The 20,838-nt window shown below is 63.3% G+C and overlaps 1 protein-coding gene and 1 long non-coding RNA gene across 4 annotated transcripts; one reads left to right on the top strand and one right to left on the bottom strand.

Annotated features, from left to right (window-relative positions):
• Nucleotides 1-2,104: 2,104 nt before the first annotated feature.
• Nucleotides 2,105-20,480, top strand: CYP26B1 (cytochrome P450 family 26 subfamily B member 1). 3 transcript variants are annotated; one of them, XM_084900143.1, is made up of 8 exons: nt 2,105-2,446; nt 2,815-2,899; nt 3,242-4,412; nt 8,010-8,234; nt 16,670-16,945; nt 17,137-17,292; nt 18,993-19,277; nt 19,982-20,480. In XM_084900143.1, the coding sequence occupies exons 3-8, from the start codon at nt 4,209-4,211 to the stop codon at nt 20,372-20,374; spliced, it is 1,539 nt and encodes a 512-aa protein (XP_084756269.1). In that variant the 5' UTR covers nt 2,105-2,446; nt 2,815-2,899; nt 3,242-4,208; the 3' UTR covers nt 20,375-20,480. The 3 variants fall into 3 exon arrangements, with proteins under 3 accessions (XP_084756269.1, XP_084756270.1, XP_084756268.1); XM_084900144.1 differs by lacking the exon at nt 2,105-2,446 and having other exon boundaries at nt 2,743-2,899; nt 3,245-4,412; XM_084900142.1 differs by lacking the exon at nt 2,105-2,446 and having other exon boundaries at nt 2,743-2,899.
• Nucleotides 8,252-15,511, bottom strand: LOC311630751. Its single transcript, XR_014796447.1, has 3 exons — nt 13,448-15,511; nt 9,185-10,924; nt 8,252-8,534 (listed from the first exon to the last, which is right to left on the bottom strand). It is a non-coding gene; the product is annotated as an uncharacterized lncRNA (long non-coding RNA).
• Nucleotides 20,481-20,838: the final 358 nt, after the last annotated feature.

Here is a 20,838-nt window from a genome sequence, read left to right as displayed (position 1 = left end):
CCTTAAGGACGACAGGGACCCGAGAGGCAGGCTGTGAACCCCGGCTTCCCAGAACTGCAGGCAAGAGCGGAAGCCCAGGGTGGGGTGCTCTGGGCCCCCTGGGGAAAGGCTGTAGGCAGAGCGTGTCCAGGAATTCCTGGGACATTAGCTACAGCCATCCTGGAGGGAGAGGGATGCTCAGGAGGGAACAGGCAGATCAAAATATTCTGTCTTCGAGCCACTCCTGCTCCCAGCGCCAGCTTAGGGCCAGTCCAAAAGGGGCCAGTTGCACCCTTCTGACCAAAGGTGAAGTTGGGTGATGCCTGATGGGACTTGAGGTCAGTCTGGGATCAGGGATAGGGAGAACCTGTGACCAGGATTAAGGGACAGTGTAGGAGTAGGCTCAGGGTTACAGGTGAGACTATGTAAGGACTAGATCAGGGCTCAGTCTGGGGCCAGGGTCAGACATCCAGCTGAGGTCAATGAAAGAATGTTCTCTGATGGCCTCTGACTGCGAAGACGGCTGCTGACTCTTCTGTGTCCCGGCCCCTCCAAACGAGAGCCTGTCCCGCAGCCCAGCACGCCTCCCCGTGGACGTGGCTTTCCCTCTCTTGTTTCCTGCGGACTCTTGGGATTTGAGCAGAGATGGTTCCAGTTAGGAATTGCGGGGCCATGCTGTCCCTGTGGGCATTCCCCAAGATCCCACTCCGTGGTGGGCAGTCAGGACTCAGAAGGACTTCCCAGGCCCTCCCACGCCCATGGCACACCTACCCAGGGGAGGATGAACGTGCACAAAAGCCATCCCTGCATGTGGAGGAGGGGAAAGGACGGCGCCCTCAGGGAGGCTTCTGGGGCTGTGATCCTGCAGAGCAGATGCCTCCTGTGGACTCTGGAAGTTGGTGGCTGGAAGGCAGCTGTTACTTGAATTTGTTGACAGCGATTCTCTAAGTATACTGTCTTCCTCTGTATTTGTGCTCAGTATTTGTCTGTGCACCTGTCTGCACCTCCATAAGGCTGTGTGCCCATGCGTTTTTAGTGGTGCACGTGTTCACCCGTGGGTTCCGCCAGGGCATCTTGCCCATTTCACAACCTCAGGCCAGGACCGTGTCTGGGGGGTGGCAGATGGGGTGGAGATCAGGTTGGATGCTTAGGGCTCTCCAAAACAACAGGGCCTCAGCAACCTCTCCCAGCCCCATGATCGCCAGCGTCATCCCCATCCTGGGGATGGGTGGCCTGGCCTGGCCACTCCTGGGTGCCCAGTCCAGAACTGACTGTCCAGGGAAACTTCCCTGTTGTGAGAATGTGCCCCCAGCTGTCTCTTTCTGGGTCCACAGTGGTCCTGACAGGGTCCCTGTGAGTCCCGGGGCTCCACGTTGCCTGGGGTGGAAGTCTGAGCCCTTTGGGAGCCTATAAGCAGGTCCTCTAGGGGCGGTCTCCCACAGGAAAGGAGATGGAGGGAAGGGGAGCAGGCACAGAGTCCCTCCGAACCTGTCGTACTATAACTGTCCACCAGGTGGGGTTCCAGGGCAGAGAGTGAGAGCGGAGATAGATGACCCAGCGCTAGAAGCCTGAGAGCAGCTTTAAAATCTGCACCCATCCACACAGCAGCCTGCGAAGCGCTCATGCAGAGGAGAGAGGGACAGCACATAGGCTCGCACCATAGGCGCTCACACACGTTCTCTCTCCTTGAACTCTAAGACCGAACTCGTATTGGGGGCATGGGAGGTTTCCAGAGGGGAGTCTAGTTCCATTTACATGCACACCGTTCTGAACTGAAGGTGGGATGGCAGGTCCTCCGCTCCGGGAGTGCAAAAGTGACAGACAGAGACCAGGGACTGGGAAAACAGGAGGCACCGGAGGGAGAGAGCGAGCCAGGCACACTAGCTAGCTGACGGCCGGGCTGGCACGCACAGCTCCGTGTGTCCTAGACACGCCGGTGGAGAGGCCAGATGACAGACGGATGCAAGGATGCACAGACACACATACCACAGAGGGCACACAGATCCCGAGGCGCACACCACAGCTCCCCGGCCCAGGGACACGCGCGTGAGTGCGCGCGCGCGCGAGGACACACACACCACACACACAAACACACACACACACACACACACACACACACGCACACAGGTGCGTCCCGGGGCCACACGCACCCCTCGCCCAGGCACGCGCGCCGGGCCCTCGGAGACCGGCTGGGAGAAGGTGCCGCGCTCGCTCCCCGGAGTGTTTATTTACCCGTTTGTATCAATGAACGTTTGTATCCGACTCCTCCAGCCTCCAGAGGCCCCGGCCACCGCATTTGTCCCGCCGCGGGACACTCACCGGGACCGGCCACCGGGCTCCTCCGACGCTGCGGGGGGCGGAGGGGACCTCAAAGTTAGAGGGCATCCGAGTGTCCCCGAGGAGGGGCTGCGGGGCCGGCGGCCCGGGACGCGCGGAGGTGGAAAGGGGAACGTTGGGGTCTCCTAGGGTAAGAGGCGTATGGGATGGGGGAGGACCTTGTCCTCGGAGGGTTGGGGTTCCCCAGGATAGGAGCCGGCGGGTTCCCCCGGGGTTGGAGCTCAGGACCCTGAGCACAGACAGGTTCAGGGTTTTGGGGGGCCCTTCCGTGGAGGGGTGGTCCGGCCCGAGCCCTCCGCTGCAGGGGCGCCGGCCGCGCTGGACTGCCCAGGGCGGGAGGAGGGGGCCGGGGACACCGGGGGAGGGAGGGAGGGAACGAGGGAGGGAAGTAGCCTAGCAGCCAGGCAGGCACCGTGCGAGTGCGCACCGTGTGTGTGTGTGTGTGTGTGTGTGTGTGTGTGTGTGTGTGTGTGTGTGTCTCCTCTCGTCCGTCTGTAGGTGCCGGGATCCGCGAGACGCCCGGGAGAAGGAAGAGGAGGCGAGAGGTGAACTGAGTTTGATCCCGCGGCGGCGGCGGCTACAAGTGGGTCCCGGGCGGCGGCGGGCGCGGGGCGGGCGGGGCGGGGCGGGCGGCGGGCGCTCACACGCTCGGGCCGCCGGCCTCTCACCACGCCTCCGGCTTTGTGAGCGCTGCGCCGGGGAGGGGGGGCTGGCGGGGCGCCCACGGCGCAGCCTCCCGCCTCTATATAAACACACGCATCGCCTGGCTTTGGACTCAAATTCACATTGAGAGAAGCTTTTAAAACCACCAGCCCTGAAATCCTGCCTCCTGCTTTCCCCCCTCTTTCATTCTTTTTTTTTTTTTTTTTTTTTTTTTGCCTTTCTTTCTTTTTTTTTTTTTTTTCCTCCTTCTTTCTCTCCCCAGCAGCAACTCCAGAGCCGAGAGAGCCTGCGTCCCGGGACGGACTGCCTTTTCTCTTAATTGATACAATAGCCCAGCTCGGGTTTTCACCTCCTCCCCCAACCCCACCCCGCCTCACTCCTCCCGCCCGCCGCCGCCGCCGCCGCCGCCGCCGCCCCAGCTCTCGCCCGCCCGCCCGGGGCTCTGTCGCCGGTCGCGTCCCGTCCCGGCCCGAGGTCCGCCCGCCGGCTCCGCACCCGCGCTCCGGCCGCCGCGCCGCCTCGCCCTCCCGCCGGTGCCCGCTCCGGGGGTGCCGCGGCGCCCGGGGCAGCCCGGGGACGCCGGGCTCCGGCCTCTCCACTCGCCTGGGCTGGGGAGCCTCTCCCCTTGTCCCCCAAGTTTCTGGGTTCGTTGGAATTTTTGGATTCAGGATTTTTTCCCCTTTTTTTCCACCTAGGAATTTGAGAGGGGGAAACTTTTGACCCATCGATCGCATTTTCTCTCTCTCTTCTCCCCCTTCTTCTTTTTCCCCCCCTGAGCAGGGGAAGGGGTTTACAAGAGAGGGTCCCGCTGGACAAAGTTTTCCCCAAGTTTTCCGAGTGTGATGGTTGCGGGGAGAGCTCACCCACCAGCTTGATTCAAGGCTTCATCTCCCCATCCCCTCCAGCAAGCTGCCCTTAAGTCCGCTATAAGGGAACAAACAAACAAACAAGCAAACAAAGTTACACTCCGAGTCGCCTCGTGTCTCCTCTCTCTCTCTCTTCTAGGCATTTTTTTTCCTCCCCCTTCCCGCTCCTCTCCCCCTCGACGCTTCCACTCCCCTCTCCCCTTCCCTCGGCCCCTTCCTCCTCCTGCTCTGTCTCGGCTGGAGGTGCCAGGACCCTCGGCGGCCGCAGTTCCCCCTCCCCCGCCGCTCCAGCCCTTCGCCGTCCAGCCGGCCCTCCCCTCCCCCGCCGCGGCCGCACAGCCAATCCCCCGAGCGGCCGCCAACATGCTCTTTGAGGGCTTGGAGCTGGTGTCCGCGCTGGCCACCCTCGCCGCGTGCTTGGTGTCGGTGACGCTGCTGCTGGCCGTGTCGCAGCAGCTGTGGCAGCTGCGCTGGGCTGCCACCCGCGACAAGAGCTGCAAGCTGCCCATCCCCAAGGGCTCCATGGGCTTCCCGCTCATCGGAGAGACCGGCCACTGGCTGCTGCAGGTAAGGCGCGCGCTCCGCGGCTCTCCGGGGCGGTCCGCTAGCGGCGAGCGCCGGGGCTGACGGCGCCGCGGGCCGGCCAGGGGGCGCCGGGAGCCCGAAGGCACGGGTCCCGCCACGCCCCTTCCCTCCAGGCTCCCCGCGCCTCCCGGGCTGCCCTCGCCTGCCCGCGGCCCCGGCGCGGTTCCCAAGCCCAGGGGCGCAGGGGGCGCAGGTTCAGGGGACCTGATCGGAGAGGTCTCCGGAGCTGCGAAGGGTTCCAAGACAGGCTCTTCGCAGTGGCAGGCTATTCTGCAGAGGGGCATGGGGCAGAGCTGCATGGGGCGCCCGCTTTAGCCTCCCCTTTGCCCTCCAGGCCCCAGTCACCAGGGGCTTCTTGGGCTTTGGCGGTGCCATTGGGACCCGAAAATTGAGTCCGGGAGGAAGGGAGGTGGGGGTAAAGGCGGTCAGCACTGCCTGTTAAAGACCAGCCCTCTCGTTGGCTGTTCCAGGTACCACCACCCTGGGTCAGGTCGGAGAAAGTGTGTGTTTTGTGGTGGGAGAGGAAGGAAGTGACCAGAGGAAAATGAGAAGCCTGAGACCCGAGGTTTCTCTGCTTTCGGGGAAAAGGGTCTATTTACTTATTGGGTGAGGACAGTGCGGCAGGGGTGTGCACCCGGGGAGCGGTGTGTGCGAGGTCCGCAGAGTGCATGTGTGCGTGTTGCTGGATGCGCACGACCCAACACCCAACCCCGCTAGTGATAAAGGGGGCGCGCGCGCTGGGAACCGGACCCAGGTAGGTCACGGGGGGATTAACCTGGAGTTAAACTCCGTCAAGTGCTAGACAATCGCGTTGGCGATGCGATACACACCAGGTCTCTTTCTTGGGGAGGAGGGGGGCGTCCCTGGGTGTACCCCAGGAGGTGTGTTGTGTGCGCTCCTGCTCTTGGGTTTGTCAGGCTGACGCTGGGGAGGGCTAGGAGGAGGATGGACGCCCTGAAACGGACATCCCCGGCGGGGAGAGGTGAGGTGGGGGGAGGTGGACGCAGAGACCTGTGGATTTAGAGGAGAGAAAGCTTGGCTTGGAATGAACAGACGCGTGCAATTCGCGCTCACACACACTGACATCCCGCTGGGCGCCAAGTGTCAGCGGAGCCTGGGCGCGGAGAGATGCTGTGGTCTCCCCCAAGCCCCAGAATCACCCCTTTTCTTTGGGGGGTTGTTCCTGCAGCAGGGTGGGGTTCACTTTAACCAATGAGACTCCCCCCACCCCCAATAAAGAAATCCCCGGAGCATATCCCAAGCCACCACACTTTTTAAAGGGTTAACTGCAGCGGTGGTCTAGGCTTTTGGCCGAGAATTTAGGAAATAAAATAACTCACTTGGGCATAAGCTCCTGCCTCGTTAGAGCCAATCTGCGGAATCCGCGGTCTGTCACCACCCCCACCCCCGTTTCCTGACCTTTCCCTGCCCCCCCCCTCCCCCTGACCTTTTCTCAGAATCCCACAAGGGCCCTGGGGGCTCAGCGTCCAGCCCAGCGCAGGAGATGGGGAGGCGGAAACAGGCCTGCGCCTCCCCATCCATTTGGCCTTGGGGTCCTAGACCCCGCGGTGGGAGGGAGATGGGGGGTGCGTGCAGAGGAGTGCCAAAGGGGTTAACGGGAGCCTTCTGAATCCCAGCTTTATTTTTTCGGAGTCATTTATCAGATTTTACGGGGGGGACCTCCAAGGGCTCTCCGTTTCCACCGCGCGCCATCTAAACAGAGCCCAGGGCTAAAAATACAACATTTTTTGTATAAATTGGACTCGCGGCCCGAGCGGCCGCCCCTATGAAAGTCCTCTTTGTGAAGGCCGTGGAAACGGCGGACAAATAACTCTTTATTAATGCCACAAAAAACGCACTTTAATTATAGTTAAGGCAGATCAGAGGCTGGGGGGTTGGGGGGGGAGAGGAGGTGGTGGCGGGAGAGAGGCGGCGGCGACCTCGGAAAATTCACAGCTCGACTTTTGTGTGTCGAAAGAAAAGAAAAACAGAGGGGAAGGAGGAGAGGAGAGACGAGAGTCAGACTGAGCGAGCGAGACGGTATAGCCCGACGGAGGGAGGGAACCCCGCTCCTCACCCCGGCTCGGTCGCACCTCCACCCTCTCTGAGGTCCCTCTTAAAGGGGTAGGCGCCGTCTAGGGCGGCGGCAGGGTGGGGGCCGTCCTCCCCGCCCCGCCGGCACGGGAGCGGGAGCCGGAGCGGGATGGGGCGGCGTCCCGGGCCCAGCCCCCCGCCGGAGGCGCGGGAGCCCCAGGCTCGCTCCGGGTCGCGCGCCGGGCCGGAGGCGCATGTGGAAAAGCGATCAGGGCTCTGAGTTCTGCAGAGTCACTTTTCGGCGGCGCCGGGGTGTGTACACATGTAGCCGGAGAAGACTTTTTCGTGGGAGAAAGGAAAGTGAGCAGGGGGACCCACCCGGGGAACAGGAGAAGCCAAGCTGTCCCTCGGGGCGTGCCCGGCCCGGGGGGGGGGGGGGGGAGCCCGGAGCCGGTGGCAGCTCACTCCGGTTGGCAGGGAGGCCGGGCAGCGGGACAGGTGGCGCCCCTCCCCCGGGCACCTGGGGCGGCCCCGGCAGGAGAAGGGTTAATGCGGGGTGGGGTAGAGCGTTCCTACGTCAAAGGGGAGCGGGACGCCCCCGCCCCCGCCCCTCGGAGGTCCCCGTGGTTTCCGGTGCCCTCCGGGGGCCAGCCCCCACCGAGCGGCTCCTCCGAGCGCGCCCGGGGCTCGGGCCTGGCTGCCTTCCGCTCCGCCGCCGCGGCCGCTGCGGGGGATCCGGTTACCTGCGCCGGCCGCCCGCCCGCCCCGCCCCGGGGACGCGCCTTCCTCTCGCTTCGTCCCCAGCTCCAGAGCTCCCAGCTCCAGGGCGGCGATGAGAGTCCTTTCCAGTTATTTCCAGGGCACACGTTGCATTAGGAAAACCTCGGCTCTCAGGTCGTGCACAGACCTCGCCAGAGCCGCCGAGGGCCACCGGGTCCCTGCGCGGTCCACGCCCGAGACCCGAGGCGGCGATCCCGCCCCCGACCGAGCGCCCGCCGCGGCCGGGACCGCGCGCCGCTATAAATAACCTCTGGCCCGCGGCCACCCCGCGGGGTCTCGCCAGCCGGTGGCCGGGAGCCTGGAAATATTTATTTCCAGAGGCGGCGGCGGAGTTGGGGGTGGTAGGAAGAAGGGTGACGGAGGCTCTTAGCTTCGGGTGCTGCTGCCGTCTGTTCGGGATCCCTTTTCCCTCGCGACAGTTGTTACTAAAAAAAAAAAAAAAAAAAAAAAAAAAAAAAAAAAGCTTTAGCGGGGATGCCCCTGGGCCCCCCTCCCTCCTCCTTGTATTATTTATTATCCCCTGGGCCCTACTTCCCAGTCCTTGTGCTTGCTATGAAAAATAAAACCTAAGCGCGTGCTGGTGTGTTGGGGTGGGGGTGGGGGAGAAGAGGTCAGGGTACTGGTGCTTTGAGTGGTGTGTCCCGTCCCCCCACGTCCCCGCCCCCCAGACCCCCCCCCCGCCCCCCTGGTCCCGGGAGCTGGGCCTCTGGTAGCCTCCTCCAGGGAAGCGCGCCCTCATTGAGGTCTCCGTTGCGGCCCCCGCAGGGCTCCGGCTTCCAGTCCTCGCGGCGGGAGAAGTATGGCAACGTGTTCAAGACGCACTTGTTGGGGCGGCCGCTGATCCGCGTGACGGGCGCGGAGAACGTGCGCAAGATCCTCATGGGCGAGCACCACCTGGTGAGCACCGAGTGGCCGCGCAGCACGCGCATGCTGCTGGGCCCCAACACCGTGGCCAACTCCATCGGCGACATCCACCGCAACAAGCGCAAGGTGAGAGCCCGCAGCCCCGCGCGCCCTCCTCCCCCGGGCGTCCCTCCTGGGGAATGGGGTCCTCGGAGCCCCCGGGGACGTCTCCGCCTCCTCTGGGCCCCGCGTGCACACGCACACCGACCTGGGGGTTTCCTGCTGCGATAAGGGGTCCAGGGCCTGCACAGGCCTCCGCCGGGCCGGCCCTCTTGCTGGCCGAATGTTGGTCCAAAGGGTGGCTTTTGAGGGGTGGTTTGGACAGAGCTTGGGCATGAGGGGATGGAGGCATACCTCTAACGCCAATCCTCACCGTGCTCCCCAAAACTGGGAAAAGAAGGGGATGTGGACGATGGCTGGGTCTCCCCTTCTTGCCATGTTCCTCCCCCGTGAATTCGACGGGTCCTTTTAAAAATCAAACGTAGCCTGCCTGCCTGCCACAGGTTGCTTTCATGGCGACGCCAGCAGGCTGGGGGGAGGAGGGGAGGGGGGCTGGGGCACCTGATGCGCATCGGTTCCAGGGCCCTGCCTGGGAGGGGCCGGGGGACATTTGGGCCACAGCGCGCGCCGGTCTGGACGGTGGGGCGGGTGGTGGCGGGGGGAGGACGAGGGGATGGGAGAGCAGCGGGGGCGGGGGAATCAAAGCGCACCTACCCCATCCCGTAAAGAGGAAGAGAAAGTGGGTGTTTATCCAGTGGATTTCCCGAGCGCCTGGAAGAGGCGCGAAGGAGGTGAGCCAGCGCGCCGGAGCGAGCCGCCCCGCCCCCTCCCGGGGCTCAGCCGCCGCCGCCGCCGCCGCCGCGGCCCGGAGCGCGGGCGGCACGTGCTGTTTGAACTGCAGTAACCCGAAAGCTGAGCCGCCGGCGGCGGGGAGCTGGCGGCGGGCTTAAAGCGTCCAGAAGGGGGTGGGGGAGACTTGCACGACCTCTCCTCCTTCCTCCTTTTCCCCCTCCTCTCCCATTGGGTCAGAGTAGTACTCAGGTTGGAAACCCCAAGGAAACCCAGAGGCAGCCTCTGATGTCTGGGTAGCGCGCAGAGCCCAGGAGTGCGGAGGGGGAGACTGGGGGCAGACCCTCTCGGCCTCTGCAGGAAGGAAGGCTGCGTGTGAGGTGGTCTCGGGGAACGTAGGAGTTCATCTTACAGGATTGGATGTCTTCTGAAAGGCCTGTGAAGAGTAGTTCCCCGGAGCAGACAAAAGGAGGAAAATCCGCACTGAGTGGACTGGTCTGCGCTCGCCACCAGCACCCCTCCTCCCATAAAGCGTGCATTTCAGGACAGGAAAGGGACTCGCAAAGTCTGCTCTCTTATGGCCTCACTAGAGCAGGAAGCCACTCACAGGGCCCTGGTCAGATTGGAGGAGAGGCTGGGAGGGGGCTGTAGGCTCAGGCTCAGGCATGGGGGCTTTTCAAATATCTTGGACACTTTTTTTTTTTCCTTAGTGTTTGTGGCTCCACCAAAAGCTCATCCCAAAGAATGTGGAGGGAGGCCGAGACTCAGAAACCCAGGTCCAGAGAATGTGACTGCTTCTCCTTTTATCTATAGAGAGTCTTTGACAAGAAAGTAATTCTTTCCCCCTTCACGGGGGTGGGGCGGGGGGTCACTGAGACTCAGAGCATTTGAGAGACTTCAGACCAGGAGCCATAGCAAAGGCAGTGGAGTCCTGAGCGTTCCTCTCTGGGAAGAGGTGTTTGCTTCAGGGCCCTACGCAGGCCTGCCCACTGGGGGGCTGGCAGAAGCTGGAGGGTGGGGATGGGACAGGATCCTGGCAGGACGAAGGCTTGGTCAAGACCTGAGTGTGAGCCCCTGGGTGTTCAGAGAGCTTCCCCGAGCCACCCTCTGCCTGCTTTGGCCTTGGGCTGCCAGATGGGGAGGGCCTGCCTGGAAAGCCCCCAGGTTATGGGCTACGTTGTTCATTGGGGAGGAGGGAAAGGGGAGCCAGATGCCATAGACGACCAATGTCAGAGGAATACACAGGAGGGGGAGAGAGGGCTGTGGTGGGATAGGTCTGCCGGCAAAAACTGAGGACCCCTATGGGGCATACACTTGCCTTGCCCACTAGCTCCCTGGGCATGGGGAGCAGCCATGATGAAGTTCATCCTGACACAGGCTTGGGAGCCAATGCAGGGCCCTCCCTTGGTGTGTGCTAGTTGTGTGCTTGCCATGTGACATGTATATACGTGGTCCTGTAGTAAGTGCAAGGATAATCTCTCTAATTGGTGTTCCGTGAACTTAAGCTTTCAGAACTAGACAGAAGACCTGGGGTTAGGTACAAATATAAAGCAGGGAACATGGCCCCTGCCCTCAAAAAGCGGGGTGTGGCCGGAGGGATGCCAGGAGAATGCTCAGGGGCACATGTTGGTCCCGGAGAGAATGGCCAATCTGCTGGACCCATCACCCAGTGGACCCAACACAGCCAGGGAGGGGGCAGGCGCCACTCTCTGCCTTCTCCAGCTCACACTGCCACTGCCGTCAGGGACGTGCCTGGAGAGGGGGCTGCTGGGCCAGGCCCAGGCCTGGTTAGGATGCATTCTGCATTCGCAGGAAGCGAGGCCCAGGTGTGCTGGGGCCCAGCTGGCGGGGTAACGAGGAGCGTCACTGTTTCCACTGGGGCTGGGGACCCGCTCCTTCCCTGGGAGGTCTGGCCAGATGTTCCTTCTCGGAAGGGACTCCTCGCGGCCATCACGGAATCCAGGTGTTTGCCCCGTTGCCCTGGTTGGCTAGGGCCAAGAGGGGAGGGGTTGCCAGGGAGAAAGTTCAGAAAGTCTTTCCCAGCCTAAAGTAGTCCTCTCTGAAAGCCAGGCCTATATCCCTATAGCCACCACCAAACTCTGCCCCTCCTCCTCTGTTATACTTCCCCCACCTGGAGGGCCCCTGGTTGATGGAGGAGGGCCACCCCCTCTTCCTTCTGTGAGCAGAGGGACTGGGGTGTTGTCCTGGAAGGGTAGACAGAGTCTGGTAGGAATGAGGGGGGGAAGGGGATGGTCAGACATATCCTCTCTCGGAGATAGGGCTGGGTCTCTGCACCAAAGGGCCAGAAGCTTCAGGGCACCTCCGACAGTGGTCTTCCCAGGCCTTAGAGATACACTTGGCCTGGGACCCCTGGACTGGGGAGACCCAGGAGCGCTTTTCTCGCCTCTCCTTCCCAGATCCCTGGCTACAAGGACTTCCGTGACAGAGGCTGAGGTGGGCCAGGGCTCCCAGGCTTTGGAGGGAGGGATTAAGAGACCCACCCACCCACTGACTCTCACTAACCCTTCCGGCCCCATCCTGGGCAGGGGCGGGGCTTAGGCTCAGGGTCACTATATTCCTCTCATAATAAACCCTGTGCATTTATGTGGGGATGGAGCAGCCAGGAGGGGCTTCAGCAGGCAGGCAGAGCCAGGGGGACCATGGTCGCAGGGTCCTGGGGGCGGCCAGCCAGGCCTGTCTGTAGGTGGCATTCAGACCCGTGACTTCAAAGTCACGTCCACGAGGCTCAGCTCAGAGCACACGTTCCCACCTGCTTGGAATGGGAAGGAGGGAGGTGGCATAGCCAGGCACCTCTCTTCCTGGGAGGGCCTCCTGGCATAGACCTTTGTGCCCCAGCTGAAGTCCATCACCCAAAAGTCACTGTGACACCAGCTGGTGGGCACCGGGGCCACTGAGAGGGCAGGTGGCAGGAAGGATGTCCCTGAAGGTCAGTGGGGGAGGAGCCCACAGCCAGCCTCCAGGGCGCCGGGGAGCGAGCGGTGCCTCCTCCTGCATGCCCTTGTGCCAAACAGTGGGAGGGTGGGTTGGTTGCGGGGGGGGGGGGGCTGCCACCCCCTCCCTTTGCCCTCGGTTCTGTGTCCTTCTCCCAGGATGGGGAGGGGTCTGTGCCCGAGGTGCTGATGTGCTTGTTCACTCTTCAGCCTTGGGAGACAAGTGTGGCCTTGGTGGGGAGGGGGTGGGTGCCCAGCTGGGGTCTGCTCTGGCCCTGAGCCCCTTCTGCCACCGATGTATCTGCTCCAGGTGCCCAGGCAGAAGGGCAGGCATTGGGAGCGTGTCTCCAGGGGCTGAGAAATACTGAGAGCAAAACAGAGGAGTAGCCAGGACGGCTGGCCTTGCCCTTAGAATTGACTTGGCCTAGAGAGGAGGGTCCCCCTCAGGGCTCTGTCAGAGCCTTGGGATTGAGTAGGGGGCCTGGTGGGGCTAGGAGTGGTGCCAGGCAGGGGGTTCAGGGACCCTGGTGGGTGTGGCCCATCATGCCTCTGGACATGACCTTGGGAGGCCCTTCCCCTTTGGGCCTCAGCTTTCACTATGCCAGGCGCTGTCCTCCTCTCCCCACTGGGCGCTCTCGTTGTGTGTGGAAGAGTCAGGGGGGTGATTAGAGCCGGAGGCAAATGGGGGACAGGGATTCCGCTTCTATGGATGCCAGGAACCCCGAGGGACACGCACAGGCTCGGAGGTCCGGGCCAGCCCCTCCCACCCAGAGGGGGGGGGGGTGGCTGAGCAGGGGCTGGCAGAGGAGGCAGCCAGGGTGCAGCCCGGCCCGTGGAAATGCAGGCGGCTGGGAAGATGACGTCCTCTCTGGTCCTCCCTCCTACGTGAGCATAAAGTACACACCTCGGCATCACCCCTCCGCGGCGCGGACAGCTGCCCCGGTGGCTGCGTGCCCTCTGTTATTCTTTCCACTCCGAAGGCCACGGCTCCGGTGGCTTGGCAGGGTGGCCTGCCTGGGCCCCCACCCTCCCGGGCAGCCGCTGCCATTCCTCCCAGTCTGAGTCACCGGCCCAGGGAGTGGGTTCCCTCTCTGGCTCCTCCAGCTCCGGAGGCTGCCCATCCATCTCAATCCGTCTGTCCGTCCGCAGCGGCCAGCGGAGAAAGGGAGGTTAGGGGGCTGGGCCTATCGGTGTGCAGGGCCGTGGGGGTTCGTGGAGTGCACTGGGTGAGAGGCAGGAGGGGGGAGGAGGAAGGATTTGTAAAATCAATTACGGGGAATTTGAACTTCGACAAGCCCCTTGGTGGTCCCCACTCCTTTCCCTTCCCACCTCATTGGGGCATCCTCTCTCATTCGGGGGGGAAGGAGAACAGGGAGGTGGACTCCTGAGCACGGTGTTGGTGGGGGAACCAGCAGGGGCGGGGGTGGGGGTGGGGAGGAGAGGGGGTCCGAGCACATCCTAAGGCAGGAGCCCAGCCTGCCCAGCCTGTGGCGAGGTTCCCAGGTCTCCCCGACCCTCCACCCGGCTCCCCTGGCTCTAACCCTGGCGGGGAGTCCATACCTGCTGCTCCCTCTGCGGGGCTGTGCCGGGGCCAGGCCGCTCCCGGGACCTTTGTCCGGCATTCTTGGCTCACTGCGGGGATTCCAAGGGAAGCCGGAGGGGGACAGAGCCGCCCTGGCCGCAGTCACTGTTGTGGTCAGGGACGGCGGCTCTGGGGGCCGGGAGCCCTTCCTTTCTTTTCCCTGAGTGGCTCCGCTGGGCACCTTCCCACATGCCCGCGTCCTGACCCCGCCCGCCCCGCGGCAGCCTCCCTCTGCCCTGGCCAGCACCTCCGCCTCCTCCTGGCCCTGTGGTGGGGGCTGCCCCTGCTCCGGGAAGTGCCCCGTGGCTGACCCTGGGCACAGACCCAGGGATGAGGCCCTGGCGTTTCCCCGGAGCCGGGAGGCCCCAGTGTCTGCGGAGCAGCCGGGCCAGAGGCAGGGGCATGGCCTTGGCGACTCGCAAGCAAAGCCCCTTGGTCCCCGAGGGCCCGAAACTGCCTTTGCGTGGCTTCTCATCTGGGTAGTTTCTCCAGCTCAGGGGGCTCTGAGGAGAGCCCTGGGACGTCCAAGTGGAAAAGAGACTCCAGAAGTTAGATTTCTTGTTAGGTCAGGATAGGAGCCTTGCTCCTGGCTGCAGTTCTCTTTTTGGAAGCCCAGCCCTGGGGGATGGAGGGGGGAGGCCTGCAAGTTCAAGGTGTTTGTGGGCTTCCTGAGGTGCTGGCTACTGGCCCTTTCAGCCCCTGGGCTCAGTCCCGGGTCTCCTTGAGTCCCCCCTGCCCTCCCCAAGGCTCGAGAAGGCGCTGTTCAGGCGGCCATCGCTAGAGGGCGCAGGGAATGTAACCTTTGGGGCAGGGCAGGGCTTGCCAGTGGGTCCAGCCTGGCCAGTCCTGAGGATGCATTGGGGGCCCTGAGAGCTCGCCTTGTGGTAACCCCGAGACGGCCCCTCCTGGGCCACCCGAGCCCTTGTAGGGTGTGTGAGTGGGGGCCTGGCAGGCACCAGGGACTCATGCAGTGCCAGACTCTGGGCTTCTCTGCGGGGATAGCATCTGCGTAGGGACATATGGGTCCTGGCGTTTCTGTGCTGTGTACACTGAGAGGAAAAAAAGGGGTCACCAGGCTCAACCTCGCCATTTCACAGACAAGGACGCTGAGCCTGGGGGTGGCTTGGCCAGCTCGCACAGCAAGTTGGTGGATGATCTGGGGTTAACATCAGGCCTCTGGGCTCCCAGCCTGCCTTTCCCACCACCCACTGCCTCTGAGGGCCCAGCTGGCATGGACGTTGCCGGTTCTGGTCAGTGTGGCCTCTGCCCCATTGCCCCTCTACATGCCCACCTTGGAGCCCGGGTCTCCCTTGCACAGGGGGCCTGGCCGTCCCCTGCCTCCATGCTTTCCATGACAGCACCCCTCCACCTGCCCGGGCTGGCTGGCTCTGGGCCAGGCATGGCTTCTCTGTCCTTGCCTGTCCCCACCTTCAGCCTCCCGCCGGGGCCTGGTGGCCACAGTTACCTTCCTGCTTTCCCAGCGAGCCTGCTCAGCTCCCACGTGCCCCTCTGCTCACCCTGCGGGCTCCTTGCTATTCTGTGAGGCCCCTTCATTGGCCGGGGTTGGGGTCTGGGGACAGGGCCCCTACTCCCACCCCATACGATTTTTTTGACCAAGAGCTGAACCTAGAAACCTACAGATGCCCCGGTGGAGGGCTGAGGCAGAGAGCACTGCCTGTACCCATAACCCTGTGAAGGGAGAGGTGGCAGCCAAAGCACCCCCCCCCCCCGAAATTCCTGGGACCCCGAACTGGACAAGATGTGCGTGACCCGTCCGGGCCTGGGCTGCCCTCGCCCACCTCCCACGGCCCTTGTACCTTCCCAGCAGGAGCAACCCCAAACAGTGCGGCTTCTCTGCCCCTCACCAGCGGCCTCCTTCCCCCCCGCTCCCTCCCCCCCTCTGCCCACCGGGAATTTCGGAATGAAAGTGCTATTGTGAGCGCCTGGCTGGGCCACTGAAGGGCCAGCACTGTTATTTCTGCAAACCAGCCCTCCCATTAGCCATGCAGGGCCGAGGCCAGGAAAATGTTACCTTTTCCTCCTCGAGCTGACTGCAGGGGAAATTCTCACATTTACAGTTTGTGTGGCGGTTGTGTTTGGGGGGCAGGCGGGGAGGGCGGGCGCGTGTGTGTGGTTTGCGTGGGGCAGGGTGGGGGTGGGGGGGGCTGGAGGAACATTTGCCTCCTTCCCCCTGAGCTGCCCCTCCCCCTCCTTTCCCCCTGACCTTCCCCTTGGTGCTGGCGGGAGGGCACCCCCGCTTCTGCTCCAGACTCTGGGGGTGTGTGTCGGGGGGGATGGATGGAGGGTGTTGGTTACCAGTGAGAGCCACAGGCCATCAGTAAATAAACTAACATCCTGCCCTCTCGTATCACCTTGGCGGCAGCAGGGGCATCTGGGTGAGGAGGGGCAGGAGGGGTGGCTGAGGCACCGGGAGGACTGAAAGCAGGGCCACGGGGTCTCCTTGGCTACTTACAATGGACCGGGAAGATGCAAGGAATTGGAAAGGGCTTCTGCTAGCCCTTGTGGCCTTTTGTGGCGGAAAGCCTCGCCCCCATCCTCCTGCCTCCAGACCTGGCCGCACGGAACCTTTTCGACGGCACAGACTCCCTCAGATCTCCACCTGGTACCCGGTTCCCAGGGAGGGAGAGCCATTCGGGGTCTCAGGAAGTCCTACTCGCCGTCTAGCCTCAGACTCTCTTCTCTCCCGTCAGTGGAGCAGAAGAGCCACCTCGTCCTCGCCCATCCTGCTCACCTTGGTTCCCCTCCTCCTGGGCGCTTCTGCCCTGTGGCCTGGGCATTTGGGAATGGGCCACTGCCTCCCCCAGCCCCGCCCAGACCCCTCTGTGTTGCCCCCGTGGCTGGGGGCAGCTGACTGCCCAGCCCCCGGGGCTTTGCCGTTATTTGGAGCACAAGCTTTCCTGAGCTCCAGACGGAAGATCAGAGCGCTGGTCACCCTGGGAGTGATGTGGAAGGTCCCTGAGGAATAGTTCTTATGAATGACGTTTTCATCCCTGCCTGCCCTCCCACCCGCCTGCCCTCCCACCGGCCACCAAGACACAGGCCGGGAGACAGAAGGCGGGGTGTGGCCAGAGTGTTCCCCAGTCCCAGCCACAGGCCCTGTGCCTCAGCCAGGCCCCCGGGGAGCCCTGACAGCAGTCCGAGCCCCTCTGACCAGGCGCCGCCTGCCTCTCCCCCTCCAGGTGTTCTCCAAGATCTTCAGCCACGAGGCGCTGGAGAGCTACCTGCCGAAGATCCAGCTGGTGATCCAGGACACGCTGCGCGCCTGGAGCAGCCACCCCGAGGCCATCAACGTGTACCAGGAGGCCCAGAAGCTCACCTTCCGCATGGCCATCCGCGTCCTGCTGGGCTTCAGCATCCCCGAGGAGGACCTCGGCCACCTCTTCGAGGTCTACCAGCAGTTCGTGGAGAACGTCTTCTCCCTGCCCGTCGACCTGCCCTTCAGCGGCTACCGGCGGGTGAGCGCCAGCCACAGGGACGGAGGGCTTGCCGGCGGGAGGGCAGGGGTGGGGTGGGGGGCAGCCTCCAGCGCAGTCTCTGCAGAACGGGACGTTCTCATAGCAGCCCCCAACCCGCCCCACCTAGGGAGGAGGCCCTCGGTGGCCCTGCCTTTCCCCTGGGGTGACAGGTTCTCCCCTTCTCCCTGCAGGGCATCCAGGCACGACAGACCCTCCAGAAGGGCCTGGAAAAGGCGATCCGGGAGAAGCTGCAGTGCACGCAGGGCAAGGACTACTCGGACGCGCTGGACATCCTCATCGAGAGCAGCAAGGAGCACGGGAAGGAGATGACCATGCAGGAGCTGAAGGTGGGGCCTCTCAGCGGGCAGCACGGTGTCCCTGCTCCACACGGGGCTGCCCCCCCCCCCCCCGGGCGGGGGGGGTGTGTGGTGCGGTGGCACCGGCCCCTCTACCTCCACAGGGACTAGAGTTTCTGAGCAGCTGCTGTGGTGTCTCAGCACTGGAGGAGGGAGACCATGTCTCCGCCTGCCCTGCACGGGGCCTGGTAGGAGGACTCGGAGCATCTGTGATGGGTGGGGCTGCCTTCCCTCTGCTCACCAGTCGCTGCACCCCGTCCTGCTGGTGCATGGTCCCCATGACACGGCCCCCAGGCTCTCCATTCCGCCCAGTCCTACCCAGGGAAGAGATGTGAGAAGCTGGCCCTCAGCGCCCTCCGCAGGGACCCAGAGCCAGGGGTGCTGGTCCACCTCTTCCCCTCCCCCATCTCTAGGATTTCAGTGTGATTTAATGGTCTAAGAGCCCTGGGGTCACCGAGGGAAACTCAGACCCAGAGGGGAAGCCACCTTCTGGGCAGCCTGGTCCTTAGATTTGGAACTAACTCTGGCCTCCTCCCATCCCTCCAGCCTTTCCCAGGCGGTGGCCTCTGACGCCCTCCAAGCCTGCTTGGCATGGAGCACATGTGTCAAACACAAGGCCCGTGGGCCAAATCCAGCCCGCCAGGCCTTGCAATGTGGCCCGCACCGCGCTGTCATCACTGACTCCGCTGTCAGTTTATGACATTGTCAGTTTATGTCAGTAAACCATTCGGCCCGCGATTTAGGCTGGATTTTAGATTTTGGCCCCTTCTCTGATTGAGTTCGACACCCCTAGCATGGAGGAAGCCCCGTGGGTTGCCAACACCGACACTGTCCACAGAGGGCTGTGGGAGGGCTTCCTGCCCGCCTTTCCCAGGGGTGTCCCTCCTGGGAAGGGCCCCATTAGTTCACCTCCTGCAGACCCCACCCCCCCAAGCTTGCCAGGAGCCGGTGGAGACTTGCTACAGACCCCGCCCCCATCTTTGCTCCCCCTCTTCTAGCTTCAGTTTCCCTCCTGGTGAGCCAGGAAGGAGCCCAGTAACGTGCCCATTTCACAAGATGCTTTGGACTCAGAGGTGGAGCCATGGCAAGCAAGGGACCCAGGCCCCTTTCCTCTCCTCTCCGGGCCCGGCGGGCGTCCACATTTGTAAAATGTAGGGCTTGGACTGAGGCCACCTGCTGGGCCCTTTCCAGGGGACACCCATGGCCCAGGGGTCCTGCTCCCCAGGTTCCTCTGGAGGAGACCCCTCCGCCTTCTCACTGCTGTGCCTCCCAGGTCCTCGTGGGTGTGGCCTCAGACTGCCTCCCAGGTCCTCTTGTCCTCCTGGGGGCAGTGGAAGGAGCTGGGACTGGGAAGGTGGGGGTTTTGACCCTGAACCCCCACCTCACTCACCTGCATAGGGCCTGGCTCCTGGGGATGTTTTCTTTTTCCTCTGAGCTCACTGCACGGACCGGATCCAGCAGTGAGTGAGGAGTGGGCCCACCCAGGGGACTGCCAGCCAGTGCCCCTGCCCCGCTGGGTCCAGGGACTGACCCTCTGCCCTGTGTCCATCGGGGCACAAATGTTCCAGCACCACAAGGCTTGGAGGAAGCAGGCAGGGCCCAGCTCGGTGACACTGAGGCTCGGGGGACCTGGCAGAGGGGGGTTACCCCAGGCTGGTGTCCTAAGGGCGCCCCTCCTCTCTTTGCTACAGGACGGAACCCTGGAGCTGATCTTCGCTGCCTACGCCACCACGGCCAGCGCCAGCACGTCGCTCATCATGCAGCTGCTGAAGCACCCGGCCGTGCTGGAGAAGCTGCGGGAGGAGCTGCGGGCGCATGGCATCCTGCACAGCGGCGGCTGCCCCTGCGAGGGCACGCTGCGCCTGGACACCCTCAGCGGCCTGCACTACCTGGACTGCGTCATCAAGGAGGTCATGCGCCTCTTCACACCCATCTCCGGCGGCTACCGCACCGTGCTGCAGACCTTCGAGCTCGACGTGAGCCCGGGGCCCGGGGCCTGGGGTGGGCCTCGGGGGGCCGTGGGGGCCCTGCCTGGGGCGGATGGGAGAGAACAGACTCCCCCTTGGGGTACCTCAGTCTGATGGGGAGATACCCCTTGTTTTCAATCTGAGAGCTTCTTTTCTTTTCTTTTCTTTTCTTTTCTTTTCTTTTCTTTTCTTTTTAAAATATATTTTACTGATTTTTCACAGAGAGGAAGGGAGAGGGATAGAGAGCTAGAAACATCAATGAGAGAGAAGCATCGACCAGCTGCCTCCTGCACACCTCCTACTGGTGATGTGCCTGCAACCAAGGTACATGCCCCTGACCGGAATCGAACCTGGGACCTTTCAGTCCGCAGGCTGATGCTCTATCCACTGAGCCAAACCGGTTTCAGCTGAGAGCTTATTTTCAAGCTTTCAGTCTGATGGGAGAGACCTCGTCCCAAAGGCTGGGTCCGATAAGTCAGCCTAGTTTCATATATTATGTTGCATGTACACGCTATAAATGTCCTATATGACATTGCATCAAGACACTCTAAGTAAGAGACCACTGACATGCGGAGGGTGCTGGCCAGGCCAGGGGGCCCCAGTAGGGTGTCTCTGGGGACATCCGGGTCGGGGGCTGGCAGGCAGGGAGGCCGGGCCCTCTCAGGTCTGCCCTCCTGCCCTCACCACCACACCCTGCCCCCTCCTGCCTCCAGGGTTTCCAGATCCCCAAAGGGTGGAGCGTCATGTACAGCATCCGGGACACTCACGACACGGCGCCCGTGTTCAAAGACGTGAACGTGTTCGACCCGGACCGCTTCGGCCAGGCGCGGAGCGAGGACAAGGACGGCCGCTTCCACTACCTGCCGTTCGGCGGCGGCGTGCGGACCTGCCTGGGCAAGCACCTGGCCAAGCTGTTCCTGAAGGTGCTGGCGGTGGAGCTGGCCAGCACCAGCCGCTTCGAGCTGGCCACGCGGACCTTCCCCCGCATCACCCTGGTCCCCGTCCTGCACCCCGTGGACGGCCTCAGCGTCAAGTTCTTTGGCCTGGACTCGAACCAGAACAAGATCCTGCCCGAGACGGAGGCCATGCTCAGCGCCACGGTCTAGGGGGGCCTGGCCCACACCCCCTCCTCGGCCCGGCCGGGCCCTGGGGCGGGAGGCGACGGAAGAGGGTACAAACCTGTGTGTGGGAGGGGGCTGCCCCCGGGGGGGGGGGAGGAGGGGGAAGGGGAGCGGCCCCTGTCCCTGGCCCTCCTGGTTTCTCTCCCTGGCAAGCCCTCCCCAAAGCCAAAAGGGCCCTGTCCTTTGTGGGGATGGGGCCCCCCTCCTGGCTCCTGCTTCTCCCAGTCTCTCTCCAGTTCCCACCAGCTTGGCTCCTGGGACGGGGCCTGGCCGGGGGCTCCGCATGCCCGTTACAGTGTTAAATGCCAGTCGCCTCACGCTGCAGCATTTGCTTGTCGTGTTCCCAGCGGACCCCTCCCTTCCCATTTCATTTGGACCCTATTGGTCTGAGGTCACGTGGTCAACATGGGGGGGCAGGAGGAAGAGTCGGGCCCTTCAGCACCCAGCCC

This window comes from Pipistrellus hanaki, assembly GCF_964339955.1.
Source record: "Pipistrellus hanaki genome assembly, chromosome: 12".
NCBI lineage: Eukaryota > Metazoa > Chordata > Mammalia > Chiroptera > Vespertilionidae > Pipistrellus > Pipistrellus hanaki.
This window is presented reverse-complemented; position numbering and strand designations above follow the sequence as displayed.